At 32.6% G+C, this 23,214-nt stretch overlaps 1 protein-coding gene across 1 annotated transcript in view; it reads left to right on the top strand.

Annotated features, from left to right (window-relative positions):
* The first annotated feature begins 7,340 nt into the window (after window positions 1-7,340).
* LOC108782032 (uncharacterized) overlaps window positions 7,341-23,214 on the top strand; it is a 56,879-nt gene continuing 41,005 nt past the window's right edge. Inside the window, exons 1-4 of the mRNA XM_018550182.1 lie at window positions 7,341-7,368; window positions 7,451-7,579; window positions 9,135-9,426; window positions 16,055-16,231. Coding sequence (XP_018405684.1) covers window positions 7,341-7,368; window positions 7,451-7,579; window positions 9,135-9,426; window positions 16,055-16,231 — 626 coding nt within the window. The remainder of the gene's footprint in view (window positions 7,369-7,450; window positions 7,580-9,134; window positions 9,427-16,054; window positions 16,232-23,214) is intronic.

Genomic DNA, 23,214 nt, shown 5'->3' with positions numbered 1-23,214 from the left:
TTGATATTTGTTGTCTACAGAGACAACTAAAGAGACGATCTATTAGCGCTGATGATGGCAGTAATGTGTTATACTTAAAAAAAGTTTGACGTGTTTATACAAATAAAGAATATCTATTTCTTTAGATTTATTTTCTAAATATGAAAGTACTTCAATATATCTTTAAGTGATTAGTATCGCACTAATCTCAATTTTTTGTCTGTAGAACGAAAAAAAATCCTCATCACTACTACTACTACTACTGGAAGTTAATTTCTTATGATACTCTTATACAATCTTAGATAGTTTAAAAAAGATAACTCTTTTATCTAAGATAAGATAAAGATAATCTATGTTCCTAATAATCTAGATGAAGATAAGATAAAGTTATTTCTTCATCTAGATGATTATCTAGATAATTTTATCGAGATAATGAAAAATATTGAAATCTGCTTACTAAATAATTTACACACACACACATTTTCTTTCATTTATATTTGCATATTAGAAATATTTACATATATAATATTTTTACAAGAGAAGAATGTAAGGAATTTATGCAGAAATATAAGCAGCTAATGTCTTAAAAAGTGACATGGCATTGCTGTTTGCAACATAACGAAAACAATTTCTATATATATATATTTTTTCTTTTATTAAAAATTTTTCTTAATTTTGTTTATTACAAATTCTAACAGTTTAAGGAAAAAGGTTTACCATAACAATGTATCTTTTATTTGGAATACAAATTCCAGAATTAAATAATTAGTTCTTAATCGCTGACCTCATTCTGACTCATCTTTCTAGCGAAATATGAGTTGAAAAAAATTAGTCAAATGGAACATGTACAATATTACGCATGTCGACGATTAGAAACACATGTGACATGTGACACAAGCAACACGTTACGTTTTCTCGCGGGAGTGGATTGTTATCATGTACATCATAAGATTATTAATAGCGAGAAATAAGCATTTGCCAACGTCTATTTGTGATTCATGTTATGCTTGCATCACGAAGAACTTCGCATCAGAGAAAAATCAATTTTAATTATGACTTTATACATTAAATTATTAGCTGTGTTTTTCTTATTATTAAATTAAATATAAACAGTTCTATATTCAGCGTGGAAATATATTGACAGATTATTTTGAGAGAATTTCAATTGGCAGCAATTTCTTTGGTGACACGCTGAAGTTTAATATTAAATTTAAAGTCTAATACTACAGTAATTAGTACCTACTATAGTAATTAGTGCTTGTTATACGCTTTCTTGATCTTTGACGGATGCCAAAGCATAGTTGAAACCGCGATATGTGCGATTTCATCTGACGAATCACCCGTCTCAAGGTTCTGCGGAAGGTTTCGTAAATCCACTTTTATCGGCTTTACTTGAAGTTTCTTGATGGGATTTACGTTGATAGACGACGAAAGCAATTTTCCCATGTCCCAATGGTATTCTTTCGAAACCCGCGTGACGCGTCGGGATAACGACCCTCGGGCTTTCCCTCGGTGCAATCTCTGCACGCATTCTCACTCCTACATTCGATTATTTTATCTTTAGATGTTGTGTCTACATTTGTGTATCGCGAATTTCTGAAATTAAACGATATTGCGACGCGACTTCGTCTGGCAACTGTCTGATAATTGACGTCACCCTGACCGAATTATTGCAAACTGCTCCGCATTCCAAGTCACTGTAACCGTAAAACTATTGAGTTTGTGTTCAACTGCGGTCAAGTGCGGTCGACATTACTCAGGTACAAAAATAATTCATGAAAGAACAACTTTACTCTAATAATTTTAATTTGATTTATCTCTCAAGTCATATTATATTTATTTCTGTGAAAGTAAATTTTACTTAATTGAATCTAAAACAATTTTTTATATCATTTTTATATTAAATCTTGTCACTATACAGAATCGTTTTCTGCTTAATGACGCATTGCCTAATTTTTTATGTATGTTATCTATTTCAAAAGATTACATATATATTTTTATCTCACTGCTTATAGTATAAGACCTCAGTTATATAACATTATATAACTGTGATCTTACTGTAAGTAGTGAAATAAAAATAAACTTGTAATATCTTTAATTATTTTAATGATCCGAACAAATCCGACAAAATTATTTTCATATCTGTATCTAGCTAAATTTTCACTACAACAAACCGTCCTTTTCGTGTTATATTTTATGTATATTGTATTATTTTATAATATAACATAATTATTTCTATTATTTTAATTTGCGGAAAGGCTCATTATGCTTTAATTTGATACTAATTGTAATGTATGTAGTTGCATGTAGATGCGTCATACGGTAGTGGAAAGTTGAGAATCGTGCAAAATGCGCAGAAATTTAATATATGCATTAATTCTAATTTGGTTCGAATATATGTATAATCGGCAAACTGAGATCGCTGACGGCTCGCATCTATTTGCATTGAATCGAAAATGTATATGAATATAATTTGTATATTGTTGATGTCATCTCGATAAGCGGTTATTATCGTCGTACACACTTCAGTCTTTATCTAAGTCTTTATCTAAGCGATGTACAACTTTTTATATAGGAAACTATACATTTTTTTATCTACTTGTCCTTTTGAGAAAACTAGCACACGGGGAGAGACATTTATTTTCCCATGCAATAAATGTTTTTTTTATATATATCATAAAAACAACAAACAAATAAAAACCTTTTAAAAATATTTTTGAAAATTCATTTAATTTCGCGCGCGTTCATGAATTATTATTTCAAATATAAAACAAAGCAAAAGTAAAGAAAAATTTTATTGATTCTATTTGTTATTTTTTTTTATACTTTTATTTATTTATTAATTTACTTATTCTAGAGAAAAGTTTCTCAAAATATATACGACATATGATTGTTATCACATAATATGATAAAATGATTTGAAAGGATTACGTAATTAATAATTTGAAAGAAAAATTCGAAATAAATGAATTGGGTTTACGGCTCAATTTTTTAATTAGTTGATTAACTTGTAGTTTTAGATTTAACTTTATTTGATAGTAATGTAAAAATTGTGTTTTTTAACTATGATTAATCACTAATGGTTTTATAGTGGTAACTTTAAATATTATTCACTACAAAATAATCATTAAATTTACTGATTAATTACAGAAAATACAATTTTATATTATCTTAAAAAAAGTAATATATTACTCATTGATATGACGTAGCAAGTAGGATTGTGTTGAAATAGATCTCCTCCTTTTCGCAGATTCGCTCGTTGCATTCATAAAAACACAATTAATTATGATCGTGCATATTGATCCATAATGATAGAATAATTTCTCGCATTTTGCACGGCACTCCCGGATATTAACCGCATGCGACATTATTTTACATTGCGGTGAAATCCAATCGAAACGTGATTGTAAAAACAACGCGAAAAAAGACCAATAAAATTCACGCGACACGTGTGACATAAAATTAACACAACAAATGATATTTTTCTATTTCGAGATATTTAATATATGTATATTTTACGCTCTTTATTTAAAAGTATTATAACGAACAAATTGCATTTAAATACGTGAAAAATTCGAAGCTCGATGCAAATTATTCATTCTAATGTAAATATCTTGTAGCAATTATTTTCGTCCATGCATGTATAAATATTGCAGTAAAACGATACTCTATATAATGCCTATATGTATGTGTGTGTGCCTATCTGCTTTTATAATTTTTAAGTAAGACGAATAAATTGCGTGTAAAATATTTTGATAAAACTACTCACGAAGTTTACAATCGTTCATTACAGGAGTCAATTAATTGCATCGATTGATAGTCGAGCTAATTCGAGTTCGTTGGAAATAAACGTGTTTGGTTCCTTCTCGTATTTGCGATCGCATTTCGATGAGAATGACACGTGGAGCGGCTCGCTGCTATCTGTCGACTCAACGCGTGAAGAATAACATTACAGTGCGAACAATACACTATATCAACTTTGTGGCCGAAGCCGCATGCTAAATAGTTATTACTATGAATTATGTATCGTGGGGTTCGGTCAAAGTCTCACTATCAATGCAAACATTTGATTAACCGCAACCAGAGAATGAATTTTATAATATATCTACTTATTGTAAGAAGAAAGAATTTTATTAATTGACTAATCTCTCTCAAAAATTACTTTATTTGACGAATCATGTACCTATTTGTTATTTCTACAGCAATATAACTATACATTGAATATTATTACATTTCGAATTAATTATTATCAAACGTTCGATATCATTGCTTCCCACAATAACAGTGATTCAAACGTTTCCCTAGATAAAGAACGATAATAAATTATATTTCACAACATTTAAAGCACGTTACATGATATATTTGAAATAATTTCTCGGACATTATAACATGTAATTCTGATTTTCTATTGATTTTCAGTTCAAATAAATAAATGTGAAATATCCGTTTTGATAAACATCGTTTTAACGCGTACGAATCGCAAAAGCTGATTAACCGTGCAGATTAATTTTTTATTACGAGAATTACTATTTCAAATGTAACAAAATGCAAAACGATTTATATCACTATTTACTCGAGTCTTATCGTAATACGAACATGAAAATAGCTCTGTTCTCTATAAATTATAAATTATCACATTTTCTGCACTCTCTTCAAATGAAGTAAATACAAAAATAAAATAAGTACGTAATTAAAAATTGGATAAAAAACAAACAAGAACGGTCCAACAAATTCTGTGAAAAACAAACCTAAAGCTGGCATACACTTAGCGAATAAACATCAAACGAATAACGAACACAAATGTTCGGACATTTATGTTTGTATTCGTAAGTCGTTTGTTCTTATTCTTGATTGCACAGAATGCTTCGATTTGATTCGATTGAATTCAATGGTTTAGTATAGCATATAACAGCAACCGCACATACATATAGTTAATAGTAGTTGATCGAACTTTATGCAACATCAGTAAATAACGAATTTTTGCATTCGCCGCGGTAGCCGTTTGGTGTCTGCAGTTTATAGATATCGCGGTCTTTGTGTACGAAGCTGCATATTTTTACAACATTATATGACCTTTCGCCAAATAATTATCACGAAATATTTAATATTACTTCTACAAAATAACGTTAAGTATTAAATATATTGAATTTACAGATAGGAAGATTACGCATACAAATGTATTTTCGTAAAATGTGATTACATTAAATGTATTTCTAAACTCTTTTGCGTTTCTCAAAACGATATGAAATATTTATATTACACACTTTTATTTTAATGCTTATAATGTTTATTGTAGCATACTGAGTTAAATTATTTTTATCAACACATCTATGACGAAATCGCAAGTACTTATCGCTTTTGAAAGCAGCAGCTGCATCTAATGGCAGCAATTAAATATAGGTAATTATGCAAGCGAGTCACTTTCGTTCTAATATCGAAGATAAATTGTTTGATTGTTATGAACGACCATTCTTGTCTAGAACACGATCGATGTTTACTAGATTATTTGATATCAAATATCTTTAAATAATAAAAAATAGTAGGTAATGATTATAATGTACTTTAAATAATAGATTCTGATTTTTTTATTTCAATGCAAATTATTATCAATTGTGCTATTCTTTCAAATTATCATGAACACCTATATTTTTTTGTAAATATTCAAATTTTCAATATTTTTTTATTTATTATCTTTTATTTAATTGAAAATAACACATAAATTCGATGAATATATATAATTAGGAAAATTAGTTTAAATTTTTATAAATGTATTCCTCGTGTTGAATTTTTTATGATATTATGGTGATTTATTTTTATCTCTTCGTATTTTGCTTTTCCAGTTTAATCTCGCGAAGTTAAATTCCGTAAAACACGACATTCTTCTTCAACCTACGATTTCCAGAGTCTGAAAATGGAAGGGAATTCCGGGATGTTGCGGTTTTCAGGGAACCGCCTACTACTTCTCCGTCATGTCATGCTGTGCTGCAAATAATTCGCGAATCACGTTCGATCCACAAGGCGCGCATTGTCGATTTTTCCGAAAGATGCGGTGTTTTCTCGCACGACACACAGGACGATGCGCGGCACGTTGCCAAAAACGTGGCAATTCCGGTGTAGGTGTACACGCGCGCCTGCTCGGCATTCTCGATTTTTCAGTTGTTGGGCGGAAGGCCACGAGGTCGTATAACGTTCGTTAACCATTCGTGAAATATTTCTTGTGAAAAAATAGATCTACCTGTTCCACTTTCGTGTCGTTGATTCGTGTTATATTGAATTAGCAGCGATGCGTAATTAGAAATCGAAATTGGTATAACTTTGGTGACCTCGATTTTATACATACTTGACATGGAAAGTTTATACTTTGCAATAGAAATCTTTTTTTCGAAGGTACAAGCTTACATTAAATGAAAAATAAATTAAAATTTTTTATATATTTAATAATTATAAATAATTAATTAATAATAAATAATGTAATTTATGTATCTACATTAATGTCATGTTCAAAAGCTATTTCCTTATTTTTAAATTGATTTTAAGAAACTTTTTGCATAGTGGATAAATATTCTGGACATTTACGTCTACTCTTACTGTTAAAAATTAAACGTTAAAATGGTTAATTTAAATTATTGTGAAATCTTTTACTTTTCTCGTCGAATGAATATTTATATTAATATTATATTCATATTAAAATGATATATGTAAATTTAATTCTATTGTTTTCATCCTTTTATAACGGAATCAATTATTCACCTATAATTTTAATAATTCAAATAAATTTTTCTGTTCTTCTTGTAGAAATATAAATATTCATCCATTCCTCTCTCTCTCTCTCTCTCAATGATTCATAATCATTCGATATCTTCATACGCAAAAGAAACTAAAATTTCCTTAAAAAATAACTAGACATAATATACATACAGATTTGAAAATAATTTTACTTGAACCATTAAAATAATTTATGTAGAATGCTTAAATTGGTTGTTAGAATATTATACTTTTTTGCAGTGCTGTTAGCAACGCTTAAGTATTCCACATATCATTGTTTTATTGATCCAACAAAATTATCTTTAGATCCATATCTAGCTAAATTTTTAGATACTAATTAAAGAAAAACCGTTTTTTTCCTTATATGTTATATACAAACTCACCAAAGTTATACCGTTTTAATTTCTCTGTTTTGAATTTTCTTGATTTCGAATTTTTTACACTAGATCGGTTATTTGTAGGTATATAGAGCTTAAATAGGTATCCTAAGAGATCGATTGATCGTGTTGTCCGAAAAACCTGTAATATTTAGAAGTATTAAAGGGTGCAGGCTTATTGTCAGGTTGGTTGGCAATAGTCTGCCGTTCTTTGCTAACATGGCTCTGCGGGTGTTCCAGATCCAAGGTAAGTCGGCGCGTTCGACACGAGGCTTAAGCTACTTAACGCTAAAGGCACCTTGTGTTCGTAATACGCTCACGTAATGCAGGTAGTATATCGGAGATGCGACATGCTGTTAATATACGAGTTGACGTAATGCACGAGGAGGTTTTAAACGAATTAAAATTGTCGATGACAAGGAAGAAGCAGGTTCAACCAGACGACGAGTGTAATGTCGGTGTGCGTTTCGTTTCCATCACTCCGCTCTTTTTTGATTCCGTAACGATAAATCATAGCAATTTGTTACGTTCATCGAAGTGACTTCTTTCGAATGAGTTGCACGCAAAAGAGAAAGTTATTGCACGAATGTTCAGTAGTTTTGCGAAGGTGCATTAGAAAAGTTCCGTGATCGAGTGAGGGAACAGAAGAGATTTTCAGACGTTATTTTTGGCTATTTCGAAGTATGTATAATAGTTTATATTTCGATATAAAACATATTTTATCTATTAAAAATAGTTACTTAAGTTTCACAGAGCAAAACCTAGCATTTCAGCAACATTGCAGTAACATTGCAAACGTATGGTAATGTCACTGCAAGTTTCTATGTTGTATATTAAGAATCATTGCACTAAAAAAAGTGATATTTGCGACCATAATTATGCGATAAAATAATTATAATTAAGAGCTTTATTTTTATAATTATTACTATTAATTACGCGAGCGTAAAAATGCATTTTTTAACACGTCATTTTTTAATTATACCAAACATTTTTATGATAATGATATTTGTTTGTTAAAAAGGTATATAAAATTCTTGTGAGTCGTTTATCCATTAAGGATGGTTCTGTGAAAACCGAAATATTTGGAAATATTTATGTAAATTAAATTGTTAATAATAATCAATTTTGTACTGACAGCTTGCTAGATTCATTACCCTTTTATAAATACTATTTGTGAATTTATTCGTTTGAGCCGTTAAATACTATTAGTAATGATTATATTTATATGTGTGGAACTATAAATATAATTATTATTATAAAGAAAAACGGTCTAAATTAATATTGTAAAACAAATTGCGCAAACCAGATCTTACTGCTTTGACTCTTAAGTCTCGTTAACATATTTTTGTACTTTATATGATTAATTAAAGGGGTTACCATATCATAATTTTTAAGTATTAGAATTTATTTTTATTGTTGGTCTAAATCTCGATTTAGACCGTTTTTCTTTATACTTTGCATTGCAAAAAACGAGCGAAATCTAATAATTATTATTACTAACATTATAGCAATAATAATATAAAAATAGAGCTCATCTTAATTATTTTAATTATTATAATTATTTTGCTATACAGTTATAGTTACAAATATTAAATAGTTTCCTTTTAGTGCATGATGTTTCATATAATATATTAGAAAATGTGTGGATTTTAATTTAAAATTTAATCACCACACAAGTTCCATTTAACATTGCATATTAAAAATAAGAATCTGAATTTTTTGAATCAAGAAGCAATTGCAAATAGTTTTCTCAAAAAAAAAAAATATCGGTGTTAAATTTAATCAGTAAGCATCTTCCATTAAAAATAAAAAGTAAGGGTACCGGGATACATGTGGTTCTTCAATTTGAAAGGAGTGTGAAAGAGAAATTTTGTAATAACCCTTCTCTCCATTCTCTAGATTTCCCAATCATTACTCGTAGATTGCTTTCACTTTTGCGATTGACACAACAATAGCAGCCCACATCAATCATTGATACAAGTAGTGATGATTAATCATATATTAAAATTTCAGAGAGTGAGCTAGGCTTGCGTCGTGGTAGTTCCTTAAAGATCTCACGGACGGGCAACAATCATGTCGCGCAAGAACGCCTGACGAATACGAGATCTTCGCCGTCGTCGACGTTGCCGTTGTCAACGTCTTCTTCGACCGTGTCGACGGACAGATGCACAGGTGGCGGCGGAAACAACAAATCGTTCCGGTCCGTCAGGCGATACGTACCTGAAGCTGCGAGTGACGCACCTGCGCCGGAGTACCTCGCTAGAAGCCTCCTGCAACTTGGATGTCCTGCAGTGTCGATGCCCACGTAAGTCACGTTTCCGGCACTTTCCATCCTTTCTCTTCACGCTCGAAGCCATTATAGACATAATCTTCGTTGAATTCAATTTTCCGCGCGAAAGGCGTACAAGAGAAATATAGACTTCACTGACGTGAAGTCATGTTAATCATCTCATTGTCACGAATAAGTATAAAGGTGATCTTGGCACGTGTGGCAAGCGCGTCGGAATCTGAACTCATCGGAATTATATCGGCCCCGATCTCCCCGAGACGTGACTCAATTGAGTATTTACTCGGTCAAGGCGACGTTGTAAAAAGGAGTCGCATCGAATAGAACGGGATGTTGGGCGGATCGCGGTTTGAGGGTTCTGATTGCGCAATCCAGGTATGACGTAACACGGGAGACGTGAAAAAAAGATCTCGATCATGTCGGGATATATTTCCGCCCACGTTTAACCGGGAATGTAGCTAGAAGAATAGCCCGATTACCTTTTCCTCTCCCGTAACACTCCGACGCATTTGTCGGATATACATAATTGTATCTCGATAAAATATCGTTCTCACAAGATTTGTAACTCGGAGAGGCCATTGTATCGTAACTAGGAAATAAGATAAAAATATTCTTGCTGACTTTTTTTTTTTCGCGGTACGGTAGCGTATGCATTATAACGATGTTTGATTGTTGTGTGAACGGCACTTCGAGTTAGCCCTCGCAACGAACGCTTCGTGTTCCTGCCTACGATGTATGCATTATAACGATGTTTGATTGTTGTGTGAACGGCACTTCGAGTTAGCCCTCGCAACGAATGCTTCGTGTTCCTGCCTACGACCCTTCTTTGTCGGGAACGATGTCGACGAACTTCCGCGATCGTGTTTGGGAACGAACGAGCGAGTTGCGAACGGTCCCCTTCTTCAACGAGGAAGTCATTTTCACGCCGCAAGAGTCTCGTGAGACAATTAAATGTGGCTGTGCAGGTGCAGTGTCGATGCACTCCCGCTTGTCCTAATATAAAGGGACATGTAAAGAGATCAGAGGCGGTGATTGATGCGATCCTATACCTACAACACAGAGCATTCCAATAACATTCCAGTAATATTGCGACTAACTGCATATTGTTGGAACGTTGCAATGTTGCAGATGTTGCTGCAACATTGTTGGAACATTCTGTACTATACGGTAGAGATTCTTTAATCAAAGTCACAAAATAACGTCAAGATTGGATTAGCCATTTTTCAGCGAAAATTTATGAGCACTGGAAAAAGAATTTGGTTGTACTAGTTGGAATTCTGATTGAATATATGGGCCATTTAATTTGCTGAAAAATGGCGGAACTAATCAAAATTACGGATATTATTTCGTAATTCTAAACACGATTAAATATCCTATATAACAGAGTCTGTAGGCCACGAGATGGTAAAACATTTGATTAGTTTCTATCAACTCCAGTAAATTAGAATGAATAAAATAATATAAGTTAGAATGAAATAGGATATATAAAAAGAAAGTGTGTGTGTGTGTGTATATGTACATATATCCTTCTTTCTTTATTATGACAAAATTGCTCGTGGCCAGATTCTGTTATAGAATCTCTAGGTACAGTCAACGTAATGGTAAAGGATGCTTCCGATTTAGTGACACAAGTTGACATGAACGTTAACCTATTTTTCTTGGCTTTCAGAGAATAACAAAGATAGAACGACGTTTGTTTCACGAATTTTTGTGTCACCAAATGAAAAAAGCTCACAAAGCCTTTAAAGCATTTTTTGATTGGTCAGTTTATAAAATTTCTTCTTCTGATTGATCAAATCAAATGCTTTAAAGCATTCGCAGTGTGATTTTGACCGCGCCTTTTGATCAGAGAGCGCCTAATGTGACCATGATCTAATATATACTGTCAGTATTGAAATTCTACAGTATATATATATATACATAACATGAACTATAGACTTTCAGTACTGGCAGTATACATATATCGCAACGCCCTGTACGGAATGTAACAGCGACATTTATTATACCTCGTAACATCGCAAAATTAAATTCAACGAAGGCACAATTCTCCGGGATTTATTGCAATTGAATGTTAAAACGAAGACCAGTCTTTCAGAGCATATTACATAAATGTACTTATATAATACGAAGGCAATATATCTGTAGAAATTATATCCATAGCAAAAATATATGGATGTAAACATAATAGAAAAAAAAAAAAAAAACAGACGAGCGATAGAAAATATTGACATTACAAAGAGCGTTGTGGCGTAACAGGCGGATGAGTATACTCTGTAAAAAAGGAAAACAGGACTAAAGGATAACAGATCGACAAGGCACCTAAGACGCTAGAAAGAAAATGAAAGAGGGGAAGAAAATAGCGTGAAAGAACTTTTATTAAGAGATTGATCGCATGATGCTCTCTCGTAAGACTAAAAGGTGAAAGATGAAGATATATTATTGAATCTTCAAAACCACGCAACTACTTTCGGCACGTGGGGGGGGGGGGGGGGGAGAAATTTCACGTGGGGCAAAACTACCGAATGGCGAAAAACGAGTGAATAACAAATTCGCTGATTGACAATTACGAAGTCTCGAGATTGCGAATAGCAGTCGCGGATCAGCTGATGACCGCTATCGCGGTCACCGTGGCCGCTCGATGTGGAGACGTGAGAGCGAGAGCGAGCCTCAGGATTCACCTCGAAGCAACCGCTCCCGCGAATGCAACCAGCAGTGACCAGCACGCCATTCCCGTTGCTGGTGTGTGCACCACTATAGTAGCTATATAGCTATCACGATGATATTCGGTCAATAGGTAAGCTGCGCGGCGCAGACGCGGCGGTACCAGCCTGTCGCTCCCGTTCGCCTGTGTGTATAGCGCTCACATCATCGTATTCGTGCCGTGCCACACACGTACATTTGCGAAAACGTTCCCGAGACCCGGAGAGTGGAGCACGAGCGCGGACACGCTTCGCGCCGCATTGCTGTAATCCTCTTCTCGTCGTCAGAATACGTCCGGGATATCGAAGCGAAGAACGGCGGTGCGTTGTTCTCTTCTGTCAACGTCGTCGTCGCATCTTCTCTTCCATGGGGAGCGCGTAACATCTGTAGCACAATCTCCATCCTTCTCCCGGTCTTTGGTGACGTTGCTCTGCGGTGACAGCCAAAAGGATCAGCAAATAAGAGGAGCTCGAAGAAGACGCGAGATCGGGAATCTCGCAGAAGAGAAACGTCGACGGCTGTCGATGTTTTGAGAGGGATTTCTTTTTTTTATTTTTTTTTTTTGGAGAATACACAGTGAAAGAGAGGTGTTATCAGCTGATAAGGGAGAGTGTCACTTCCGGGGCCGCGCGGAAGATTCCGCCGCGGTCCTCGCGTTCGTCGTTAGCTTATCATCGGCGACACGTCGGCGAGGCGTGAAGCGGAAAGAGGATGCGGGAAGATTGGCATAATTGAAGCTGCGCTTCGCGTGGGGCAAGACCTAGTTCCAGCTCAGGAGGAGGCTTTGCATGTGTTCACTGCTGTGAGCAGCGATAACGTGGGACAGTGGCGCCTCTCTACTGGACTGCCAGCTACGATAGCACTCATCGCAGGTGCGACCGAAGGCCCGCGTGTCGACATCGAAAGTATCAATGTAGACAAATTGTCGTCCATCAACTGATTTCAGTCGGTCATTGAAATGCGATCATTATATATTCAGGATTATGTAATTATATTATGATTATAACTATGATTGTAATAAGTTATAGTTGTAATTGTAATAAATTGTAATTTGTTGCAATTGGCAATTTTCAATATTGTATTTTACAATTATAATTATAATTTGTTAAAATTATAGTTTTAATTGGGCAAGTTGCAAATTACAATTATAATTTGTTACTCTTCAAATCGATTGACACAAATCATCGCTTTAATTCATCCTTTAATCAAATATACTAGCATCTTAAGATAAAACATAAAGAAATTAAGGAACACATTATACACTTGAAACATTGTTGCAGAAATGCGATCTAATGGATTCCTAAAAAAAAATTTACGAGAAGATTAATCTTAAAACTAGGAATAAGTACTAAATTTAGGTTAACATCCTCAAGTTCTTGAAACAGCGTTTCGAAGCGGTCTATCGAACTGAACTACTCTTCAACTCTGGGATTATCTATTGTTATTATACCATCATTGCATAAGTCGACATTGTATCACAATGCTTGGCTTTTACTCTTTTCTTCGCAGTCATTTTGACATTTATTGTTCACGATTCTGCATGCGGCTTTAATCATGAAGGATCAATATTGATCCGCCAAGTCCTTGCCGGACTAAAAGGATCGCCGATCAAAGATCATGTCTTTGTTAGAACAGTATACATTAACAGATACGTTACAAAAAATGAAGGGTTAATTAAGGACGAACCAGTAAATATAAATATGAAGTGTTATTAGACTACCACTCGTTGATTGACAGACGTAGATATATAGTTGCATGGCTTCTACGTAGCGCAGCGATTTCATTTTGGATGGTTCACTATTCACGAGTAAAAAGGAGCTCATAAATAAGTTCTTTTTCAATGTAAATTTGTAGCGCGCAACGAATCAGTATTTCAATTATTAAATAAATTTTTTTTTCAGTGCTTCATGATTTATCTCGATAAAGAACCTACCATGAACAAGATATGGTTCGAGCGAGCGAACAATGTGTTTCGCGTGAATGCGAATGTTTTATGTGAAATTGGAGAAATCATCGCGTTTGCTTCTAAACGTTGTTTGTTCTGGACAGACTTTGTTCCGGACGTGACAAATGCTTTGCAGTTGACGACGAACGCATTTATTCTGTCATAAGCACTTTCGCTCGACGTGACGGATACGAGACAAACATGGTAGAGCAGTCTGATGATTCGCGGAATATTTACGTTTTGTTTCCCTTTCGTTCATTATCGCGTACACATATTGCTATTCTAGAAATATACTTCCGCAATATAATGCGGCTGCACTGGCGCAATGCCAGCGCGAGTTTAGGACAATCGATCCCGTAGTCTCGTGCTCTGCGAAATATATGACATAAGGATCTGGAAAATATCAAAGTAGAGTCAAAAGGAAAAAACAATACAAACCCACATTGTTAAAATATAAATCGAAGTCACGAGAGAGATGCAAAAACAGTAGACATTTAGTTATTTTTGAAGCTTGTCTTATATGGAATTAATACAAAAATAATTTCTTTCCTGGATAAAATTCTGTGCTATAAGATGACTATCAGAAAATTTATTTATTTTACTTGTTTTCTATAAACAATTGTTTTCTGAACAATGTTGCAAAAATCTAAAATTATTCTGATTAATTTTGTATTTACATTAAAGCTTGATTTCTCTTAATTGAAACTATTATATATTACAATTAAAATATTATTTTTACAATTTATTTGCCTTTCAATCTCGCATTTGCGATTTAATTATGATCCTGTAAGTGGCGATAAGTATTCTGAACACAATTTAAATACCGCTAATAAAAGAAGCCAAACGATTTGCTTGATAATCAGCAATTGCTCTAGTAACGTGCGCAAAGGGTATGCTTCACGGAGATAGGAATCTTTCCACGCTGCTCTCGTTGAAGCACATGTATTGTACTCTCTGTTCATGTGAGATAGAGTTGATTAACTCGCGGCTTGGTTAACTCAACCAGTTAATTTCTCGATCCGCATCGCAATGGGATTCGTCACGCTTCTGGCGACAGCTGATCGTGACGTTTGCCTCGAATATTTCCGATCTAGTTGTAAACTCGGAAATTTGCGCAGTCTAAATGTGTGCTCGACAAAATTATCAGTCACCCTATTTAATATTATTAGCTTATGTTTTATCTCTTTATCATTTTTTGATAGAAATTATTTTGTAACGAGAATAATATATATTACATACTTCGCAGAATAATTTTTACGATACTTTTTTTAACCGCATATGTTAAACACGTTATAGATATCTACAAAATGTGTGTTCTACAAACTTTTTCTAAAAAAGAAATTATATAAACTACACGAAAAAGATGGTTTTGTTGAAATATCTGAAAATTTAACTAAATAAGATCTGAAAATAATTATGAAGGACGTTCTAATTGATTGCTAGAATGTTTAAATTTTGTACTCGTCATAATCAAAACTCTTATATGATCCAACAAAATTATTTTTAAATATGTATTGATATAAATAGTTTAGATATTTAATGATAAATATTTAGACATTTTATGTAGTAAAATCGTTTTTCCCGTGTAGATATGTATGTATCAGAGATGCTCTATAAATCTTTGTTTTTAACTGGATCAATACACTGCTGGCAATATATCGTACGGTTACATATCGTATATCACGACGGTAATTCGGCGATTTAAAATCCACGTGTCCGTGCATTATAAACTGATTGTCACGAAACTTGGAAAATCGATTTCTCGGTGAAACGTGAGAGAACGGAATGTTTAATTGGCCTGATTGAATATCACTAGAAAGGTGCATTTCAGTTCGAGTGCGTGATATATTGCGTACTCTGGGTGGTGCGATACAAATTTCGTGGAACAGAAATTCGACGCAGAATCACGCGAGACACGTGCGATCGTACTTCACGGCGACGAAATAAAATCTATCTCTCGTTCATCTGTTCAATATCTGGTGATGACTCGTTTTATTGCAGACCCCGAGGCGGTGTCGGGTCGGAGCAACCGCCGAGCAGCGACAGCGATGACTATACAGCTACCCATCACCAACAAGGTGCGGGTGGTTATGGACAAAACTTGGATGGTTACACCGTGCCCAAAGTCAAGGTGTCGAGCCCATCAAACGCCAATGAATCCGCTTCCATCATCAATGGGTGAGTTTTATGAATAATATAAACAATTCAAAACTTACAGACCATAGCTGTTCTCATACTTTAATTGAATAAATTTATTAAAGGATTAAAAAGAAAAAATTCAAAAATTGGAAAAGGTACAGGGCACATGAGAGACGACGCGGAACTTAGTGCGCAAATTTTACAATATACAAAATTAATTGTAATTAAACATAAATTTTTATTCAACTTGCTTAGAATTCGAATATTTCGGCCACATTTGAGGCCATCAATGTTATTACAGATAGTTTAGAAGAATAGCTTCTCCTGCAATCTTGTGTAACAGGTCGAGTGATTGCTTTCGATAAAGAAAAAAAAAGCAGATAATAATTCTTCAATTTCTAAAAAATTTTTTTATAAAAGAAGGAAAGAGCTATACACCAAATAAGTGAAAAAGTATTAAACTGTACATTACATTATTTCTAAAATCAAAAGCGTTTATATTAACAAACGATTTAAATATAATTCAAAAATTAATTGCCATCAATTTCATGTCGAATATCAATACTGAATATAATTATTAAAAAATTAATTGTCATTAATTTGGCTATCGGTTGACTTTAATTAACGGTGGGAACGGTTCAGTTAGAAGTAAACGATCAGAGATGCTATTATTAATGTAATCATAAAAGTACCAAACGCATTAAGTTATTAGAATTGAGAAGATAACTTCGATGAATGGATATGTAAGATTAGATTCCCCTAACTGATTAAGCATTCTAAGAATATTTTGCGTATTTACTCATGTTTATTTTCTTCTAACGAATAAACGATTTTATGAATGAATAGCGTGTGAGCGATAGATGCATAAAGATTCTAATCGACACATAGAATGATAGAGTTCAGTATAAATATACATATCTAACATATCTCTTAACTTGCTGATTCTTATGCAACACTATTCAGTTTTTTACTAAGCAATATTTTAATAGTGTGCTAAAGACACGTAATAAAATTAATTTATAATTATATACAAATGAATTTATAATTATATTGATAGCATATATAAATTATTTTTAAAAAACAACAAATGAGAAATAATAATCAAGTGTTTTTCAGAAGTATACAGTTCAAATTTAATAATTTTTGAAAGATATAATTAATGTTTTTATTGAAAATCATACTTTTTTATATTAATAAAAATAAATAAATAAATAAATAAATAATAGCTAACCACCCTATCTTCATTATTAAGAATAGAAAAATTGCAAATAATTTATTACATTTTAATAGTAAGTATTTCATTAGAGAAGTAGTGTAATTCATTTAAGTTCGGTTTAGATTGATGAATATATCAGTACTATAATATATAGCAAGACCACTTAGCTGTCGCAACAAGTATTTGAGTTGATAACTTTTTCTTCTCATGCGTAATTTATACGTAACAACGCTTGGCACTTACCTTGTAGAGTAACGACTATGAGGTTCGCGACAAATGATAAACAAATGGTCGCCAGGTCTGATAAGCTTTGTTACTTTTGCGGCACTGTCAACAAAATTGTTCTCGTTCCCGTATTCTCGCATCGTTTAGTATTGCTGTGGCGTATTTATAACAGGACCGTGCATCGTGTTATCGCGCTATAATGATACGCCTCGTGATCCAGTGGTTGTCGTTGCCAAATAGTAGATAATTCTTCATCAACTTCTCATCATGCGCAAACGTAAATTGATAAGAAGAATTCTTGCCGCACGTATCTTCGACGACGAGACTTTGAATCGCGAGTGACAGAGTAGGAAGGAAGTGTCGAAGTTCTCTGCAAGATGTTAAGTGCCAGTCAAAATTTTGCACGACACATGAAACGGATCAGTGATTGAGTGGCGCTCGGATGAAAGATGACAAGGATCCGCGATATAAAATCCGAGTCGTCGATCCGACGACTCAGACTTCTTACTAATAATAAAGATAACATCTCGACGGCACTAAAAATTTCTCGGACTTGCAAGAATTGTTTGCTGGCGAATTACGAGATCGTGTTGCATCGGCTAAGAATTAAGAGATCCGCGCTATGCGACAAACAAATATCGTGTATGTGTCATGAAGAGGAGGCGTGTCTGAAAAAGCATGAAAGCACGTCGAAGTGGTAAGTATATATCATAATGTGTTTTGATATATCTGTGTGCGATATATTTACAGTCTCTAATTATGAAGAAAATAATATATTCGCGAGCTTATTATTTACCCTATGCCGTGTGGTTTTTTTAACGTAATTACTCGCATGGGACGTTTCTAACATCCCAACGTTATATTACAATTTTCATTGTCCTCTTTGATGATTTACAATTTATAAAAAGTTGATAATATTCTGCATATTCTTTAGATAAGAATATAAATGCAAATTTTTTTTAATATGCAAACAATTTACGCTAAATATATACTCACCTGCAAAAAAAATATAGGCCACTGTGTACCTATTTTTTTGCAGATGAATATATGTATATAATAATGTGTATAAATAGCATTTATATTATACATTCAGTGAGATTATAAAGCGGGGGTGTTGGATGCTTCACGCGAAAATAGAGTTAATAAAATTATTACACGAAATAAATTTAATTGTTAAAAATCTCTCATATATAAAAAAACACTTAAATTATAATAAATAACGTACACACGACAAATATTTTCTAGAATGTTCAAGAATTAATATAAATTACAATATAAATATATAATTCGAAATTAAATCTATATAATTTAGTATTTAGGAATGTGTGTGTTTCTCTTAAAAATATGAATTTTTGTTAACATTTATTGACATACAATACTGTTATTTATAATAGATATATTTTGTTATTACTGAATCTTGAAATAATTTTTAATTTAAGAAAGACTACAATTGAATCACACACATAGATTATTTTGCAAAAAGATTGATAAATATATGGATCGCGTTGATTATTTTAATGACGTGGTATGTTCAATGTATAGTTTCGGTCTTGTCGCTTTTATATAATTATTTTATTTTTTTCATTTTTAATTTTTATAATATGGAATGCGAGACAAAAATAATGGAAATAAAAAGATGTCGATTTTTAGAAACTGTTGTTTGTATATTTATTACAATCTTTGAAAATTATCATAAAATATCTGTATTCTCCTAAAAATAAAAATTATTATTTCTATAAATTTTTTATAAAAAATGTTTCTATAAAAAATCAATAAAATGTAGGGTAGTAGATTAATTTTGTATGAATTCTTCGCGACTAAAGATTTCTACAAAAAGCTTATCAACTTAACGATGTTTGTTTATATATATGATCGATGATAGATGTAGTTATATACTAGTCGAAATACTTTTTCGTGTAAATCGACTGATAAGAAATAGTGATTTTATCTTTCGATAAATTTTATAAAACGCGTGTTTTTTTTAGAAATTAAATAAATAAATAAAAATAGAGTCTGAACGTAAAATTTTATTTAAAGTGCTGCATAATAAAGATTTTAAAATTAACATCGTTATTACTTCAAATCGATAACCGATATTTAAATATTATACAATAAAAGTTGAATTAAATGTAATTTTCTGTGATAGAAATAATATTGCTATTTATCGAAAAACGTGATTATCTGACAATATTTTTTTATTGAATCATTTATAGAATTTACTATTCTGTCGTTCTCGCTGTTAAAAATTTTTTGTCAGTACGAAATGACGACTCGATTATAGGCGTAAAAATACAGCCATAATTAATCATAACGGTTGTATTAACCATTACAGTAGCGTCGGTTGATTCGATCGAACATGAGCATAACGTATGCATTAAAAGTTACTATAACAATCGATTCTAATGTCGCGAACTCTATGCGCAGTATAAATGTAGCCTAGAGATAGATGCGCTAAGCCATTACGCGCTGATCAATATGTTTCATGGCCCGTAAACAAAACTCCCGCGTTCGCCTACGTATTTTTAGAGCAATTTTTTCTCCATCGTTCAAGGGCAAGGTCCAAAAATAAATTATTAAAGAATTTCTTCGTACGCGTTCTTAGGCTTATTTGCACAGTCTCGACAGTCCTTTTCGCATTAGTCTGACAAAGAGTATAACAGACGACATGTTTGATTTAATGTTCCTCTTCGATTCCTAAATGGATAACGTATCTTTTCTTTGATTCGTACTTACAATAGTATTTTTGTTACAAAAAAAATTAGAAATCGTAAAAGATAAAAAAAAATAGAATTTGTAAGAAAGACGCAAGACAAACGTAATAAAAACTATTTTTTAACGATATAATTCTGACCTTGTAAAAATATAACTTAGGTCTCTATTTTGTAATTCTTAACGACAGTAACGATTGTCACAGGTTTTTTATCATATACAAAACCAGTGCAACGACAATGTAACGATATTATTACTGTCATTAGGAGTTATAGAATAGGAGCCACTTTTTACTCAGAAAAATGTCTGGTTGAAAATGGACGAACTAGAAGATTTATATTATATCAATCAAAATTTCAATGATCACATCTAGTAAATTAACCAGAAAAATTCTGATTTGTTCAAGCAGAATTTCAATTAATCCAACCAAACATTTTTCTCAGTGTGTTATTTTGTAATTGATAACGTTACAGAATCGCGTCCGATAATGTAAGAAGTCGCGTTATATCGAATGTGCATTGATAATAATTGATTTGAAAAGGAAGAAACGGAATTAGCATTCATAATTATTTTATAATACATATATGTTAAACGTTTTCCAACAGCGAGACTGACCGGCTGACGACCTTGACGTTTGTTTTGTTTCGACCTCGTACACAAGGCTGCCGCGTGCTGTATTGTCATTTGCACGGCAATATTCAAGCGAGCAGGTAATGCAAACCGCTCCGTCTGTTTTTATATTATCCATTGAAATTCGATTATTTTATACGAACAATTAGTTGTCGGCCCGCTCGTTTTAATTAACTTTTACGAATGTAAATATATCGGCTGTTTGTCAAAGTATCTGATGTGATCCAGTCATTTTATGTCGCAGATTGAAGTAATAGGAGACCTAAACTGTTTTATACAGGCTGCAATTTCTTTAAGAATACTTCTCAATTTGGATGTACCTCATGTCGCACTTAAAAATACTTTAAAATTTGAACGAAATTTACTTTTAGATTGTGTGATATCGTGAAGTTGACATGTGAATAGATCTAATGATTTAAATAATGTATGATTATGTGATATATATGTATATATATATATATATTAATTACATTTATTAAAACTTGTAAACTTTGAATTTTGGGGTTTAAATGTTTAAAATACGTCGAACATGCAATATTAAATTTCGATTTCATATTTTCAAACTATAGAGGAATTCTTCGGATTACAGCGCGAATCATGGTCGTCTTTCTTTCATTACTCTTCAACAACGTGACAATGTGTGATAGTAAAGTGCGTGTCGCGTGCGATTAATATCGAAAATACCATGTGATTATCCTGTTCTGATGATTAGTACGTGCGATCGTTATTAGTCGTGTTTTCGTGAGCATCGTATTGAAAGTAGTGAACAGATCTCTGGGAGAAGAGAACGTTTGGGAATTTCAAAATGAGGTCACAACGCCGCCACTACGTATCGTATTGGTGAGCGATATGTTATATTTATTTGTTAATCCCCTTTCACTACGGTAGGTCTAGCCGAAAAGTAACGATACTGTATACGAATCAATAACGTACATTCATGAAAATTTCTGTTGGCTAAATGTGAAATTTTCATCCTTTGTCCGCAATCTGTTTTTAAATTTTAATACATGCAGATTTTTATATTGGACTATATAAAAATTTGAAAAATTCTTGTGAAAGTTTTAACAAGTTTTTACTGCCACAGACGATAAACTGTGTATTTTATTTACTTTATCCAAATTTACCTATTAAAATTCAGAATATATATATATGTATATATATATATAAATATAAATAGACTGTATCTCTCTTTAAAGTCCAACATTGTCAACAGATATAATATTATGACACGTTCTTAAGTTACGCATTAGAGCCTGAGTAGTATTGGCTGTAACTGAATCGTGGAATACGACGTGAGTTGTAGTAGTAGATCAACGCACAATATTTTGATATAATTATGTCGATACGGCGTATATTTACGTTGACCTACGACTATGACTCATATTTCACCACTCAGTTACAGCCATCTTTGTACTCACACACACAGGCCTTTATATACTCTTACGGTTCACTTTGAAAAAATACAAGCATAAAGAGAAATGGGATGTATATAAAAATTTTATTTTCGCAAATTATAATGCTTAATGAATAATATACGTGGAGGACAATTATAGTTGGCGGTAATATTGACAAATTGACAATATTGACATGTCGTTTCGCTGAAGGCAACTATAGTCGGCGATAGAAGGAAGGGTTAAAGTAATAGATCTGCATAAAGAAATGTGCTACGGTAAGATATAATAAAAGTTCGAATATGGTACAATTCTAAAATTATACCATGTTCGAAATTGTACCACTTTACTTTCCATGAAATATAATATGTATATAAATACATATGTACATATATATCAAATTAAGAGCGCGAGAGATCAATGAAGAGATTAAAGAGGATAAGGTTTTAGAAGAGATAGATTAAAGTTAGTTAACATAATATCTATAAACCTTGGAATTAGTATAATTTATATGGAAAGTTTTATATGTGAATTGTTACGTATGAATTCTTTTCCAGAAAAATTACCATTGAGGACATAATAGAAACAATAATGTATTAATAATTTGCTACAAGAAGTTAATATTTCAAGATCTTCGATATGTACAGGTATATTTCGATCGGTTTTTTAATTTTTCATAACCTATCTATTCTTTATTAGTAATTCGGTTTTGTATTACTCAAAGTAAAGATATTTAAAAACGTTATTCAATAACTATCTTATCGCATATGCAAATATTATGAAGTATTCCATAACAGTCATATAATACATTAATTAGAGAATTAATCGTTAATTCCTTCTCGCAATCAGCT

The sequence above is a fragment of the Cyphomyrmex costatus genome, unplaced genomic scaffold (genome assembly GCF_001594065.2).
Source record: "Cyphomyrmex costatus isolate MS0001 unplaced genomic scaffold, Ccosl1.0 scaffold97, whole genome shotgun sequence".
NCBI classification, from domain to species: domain Eukaryota; kingdom Metazoa; phylum Arthropoda; class Insecta; order Hymenoptera; family Formicidae; genus Cyphomyrmex; species Cyphomyrmex costatus.
The sequence above is the reverse complement of the archived record's forward strand: the minus strand, read 5'-3'. Positions and strand labels throughout refer to the sequence as shown.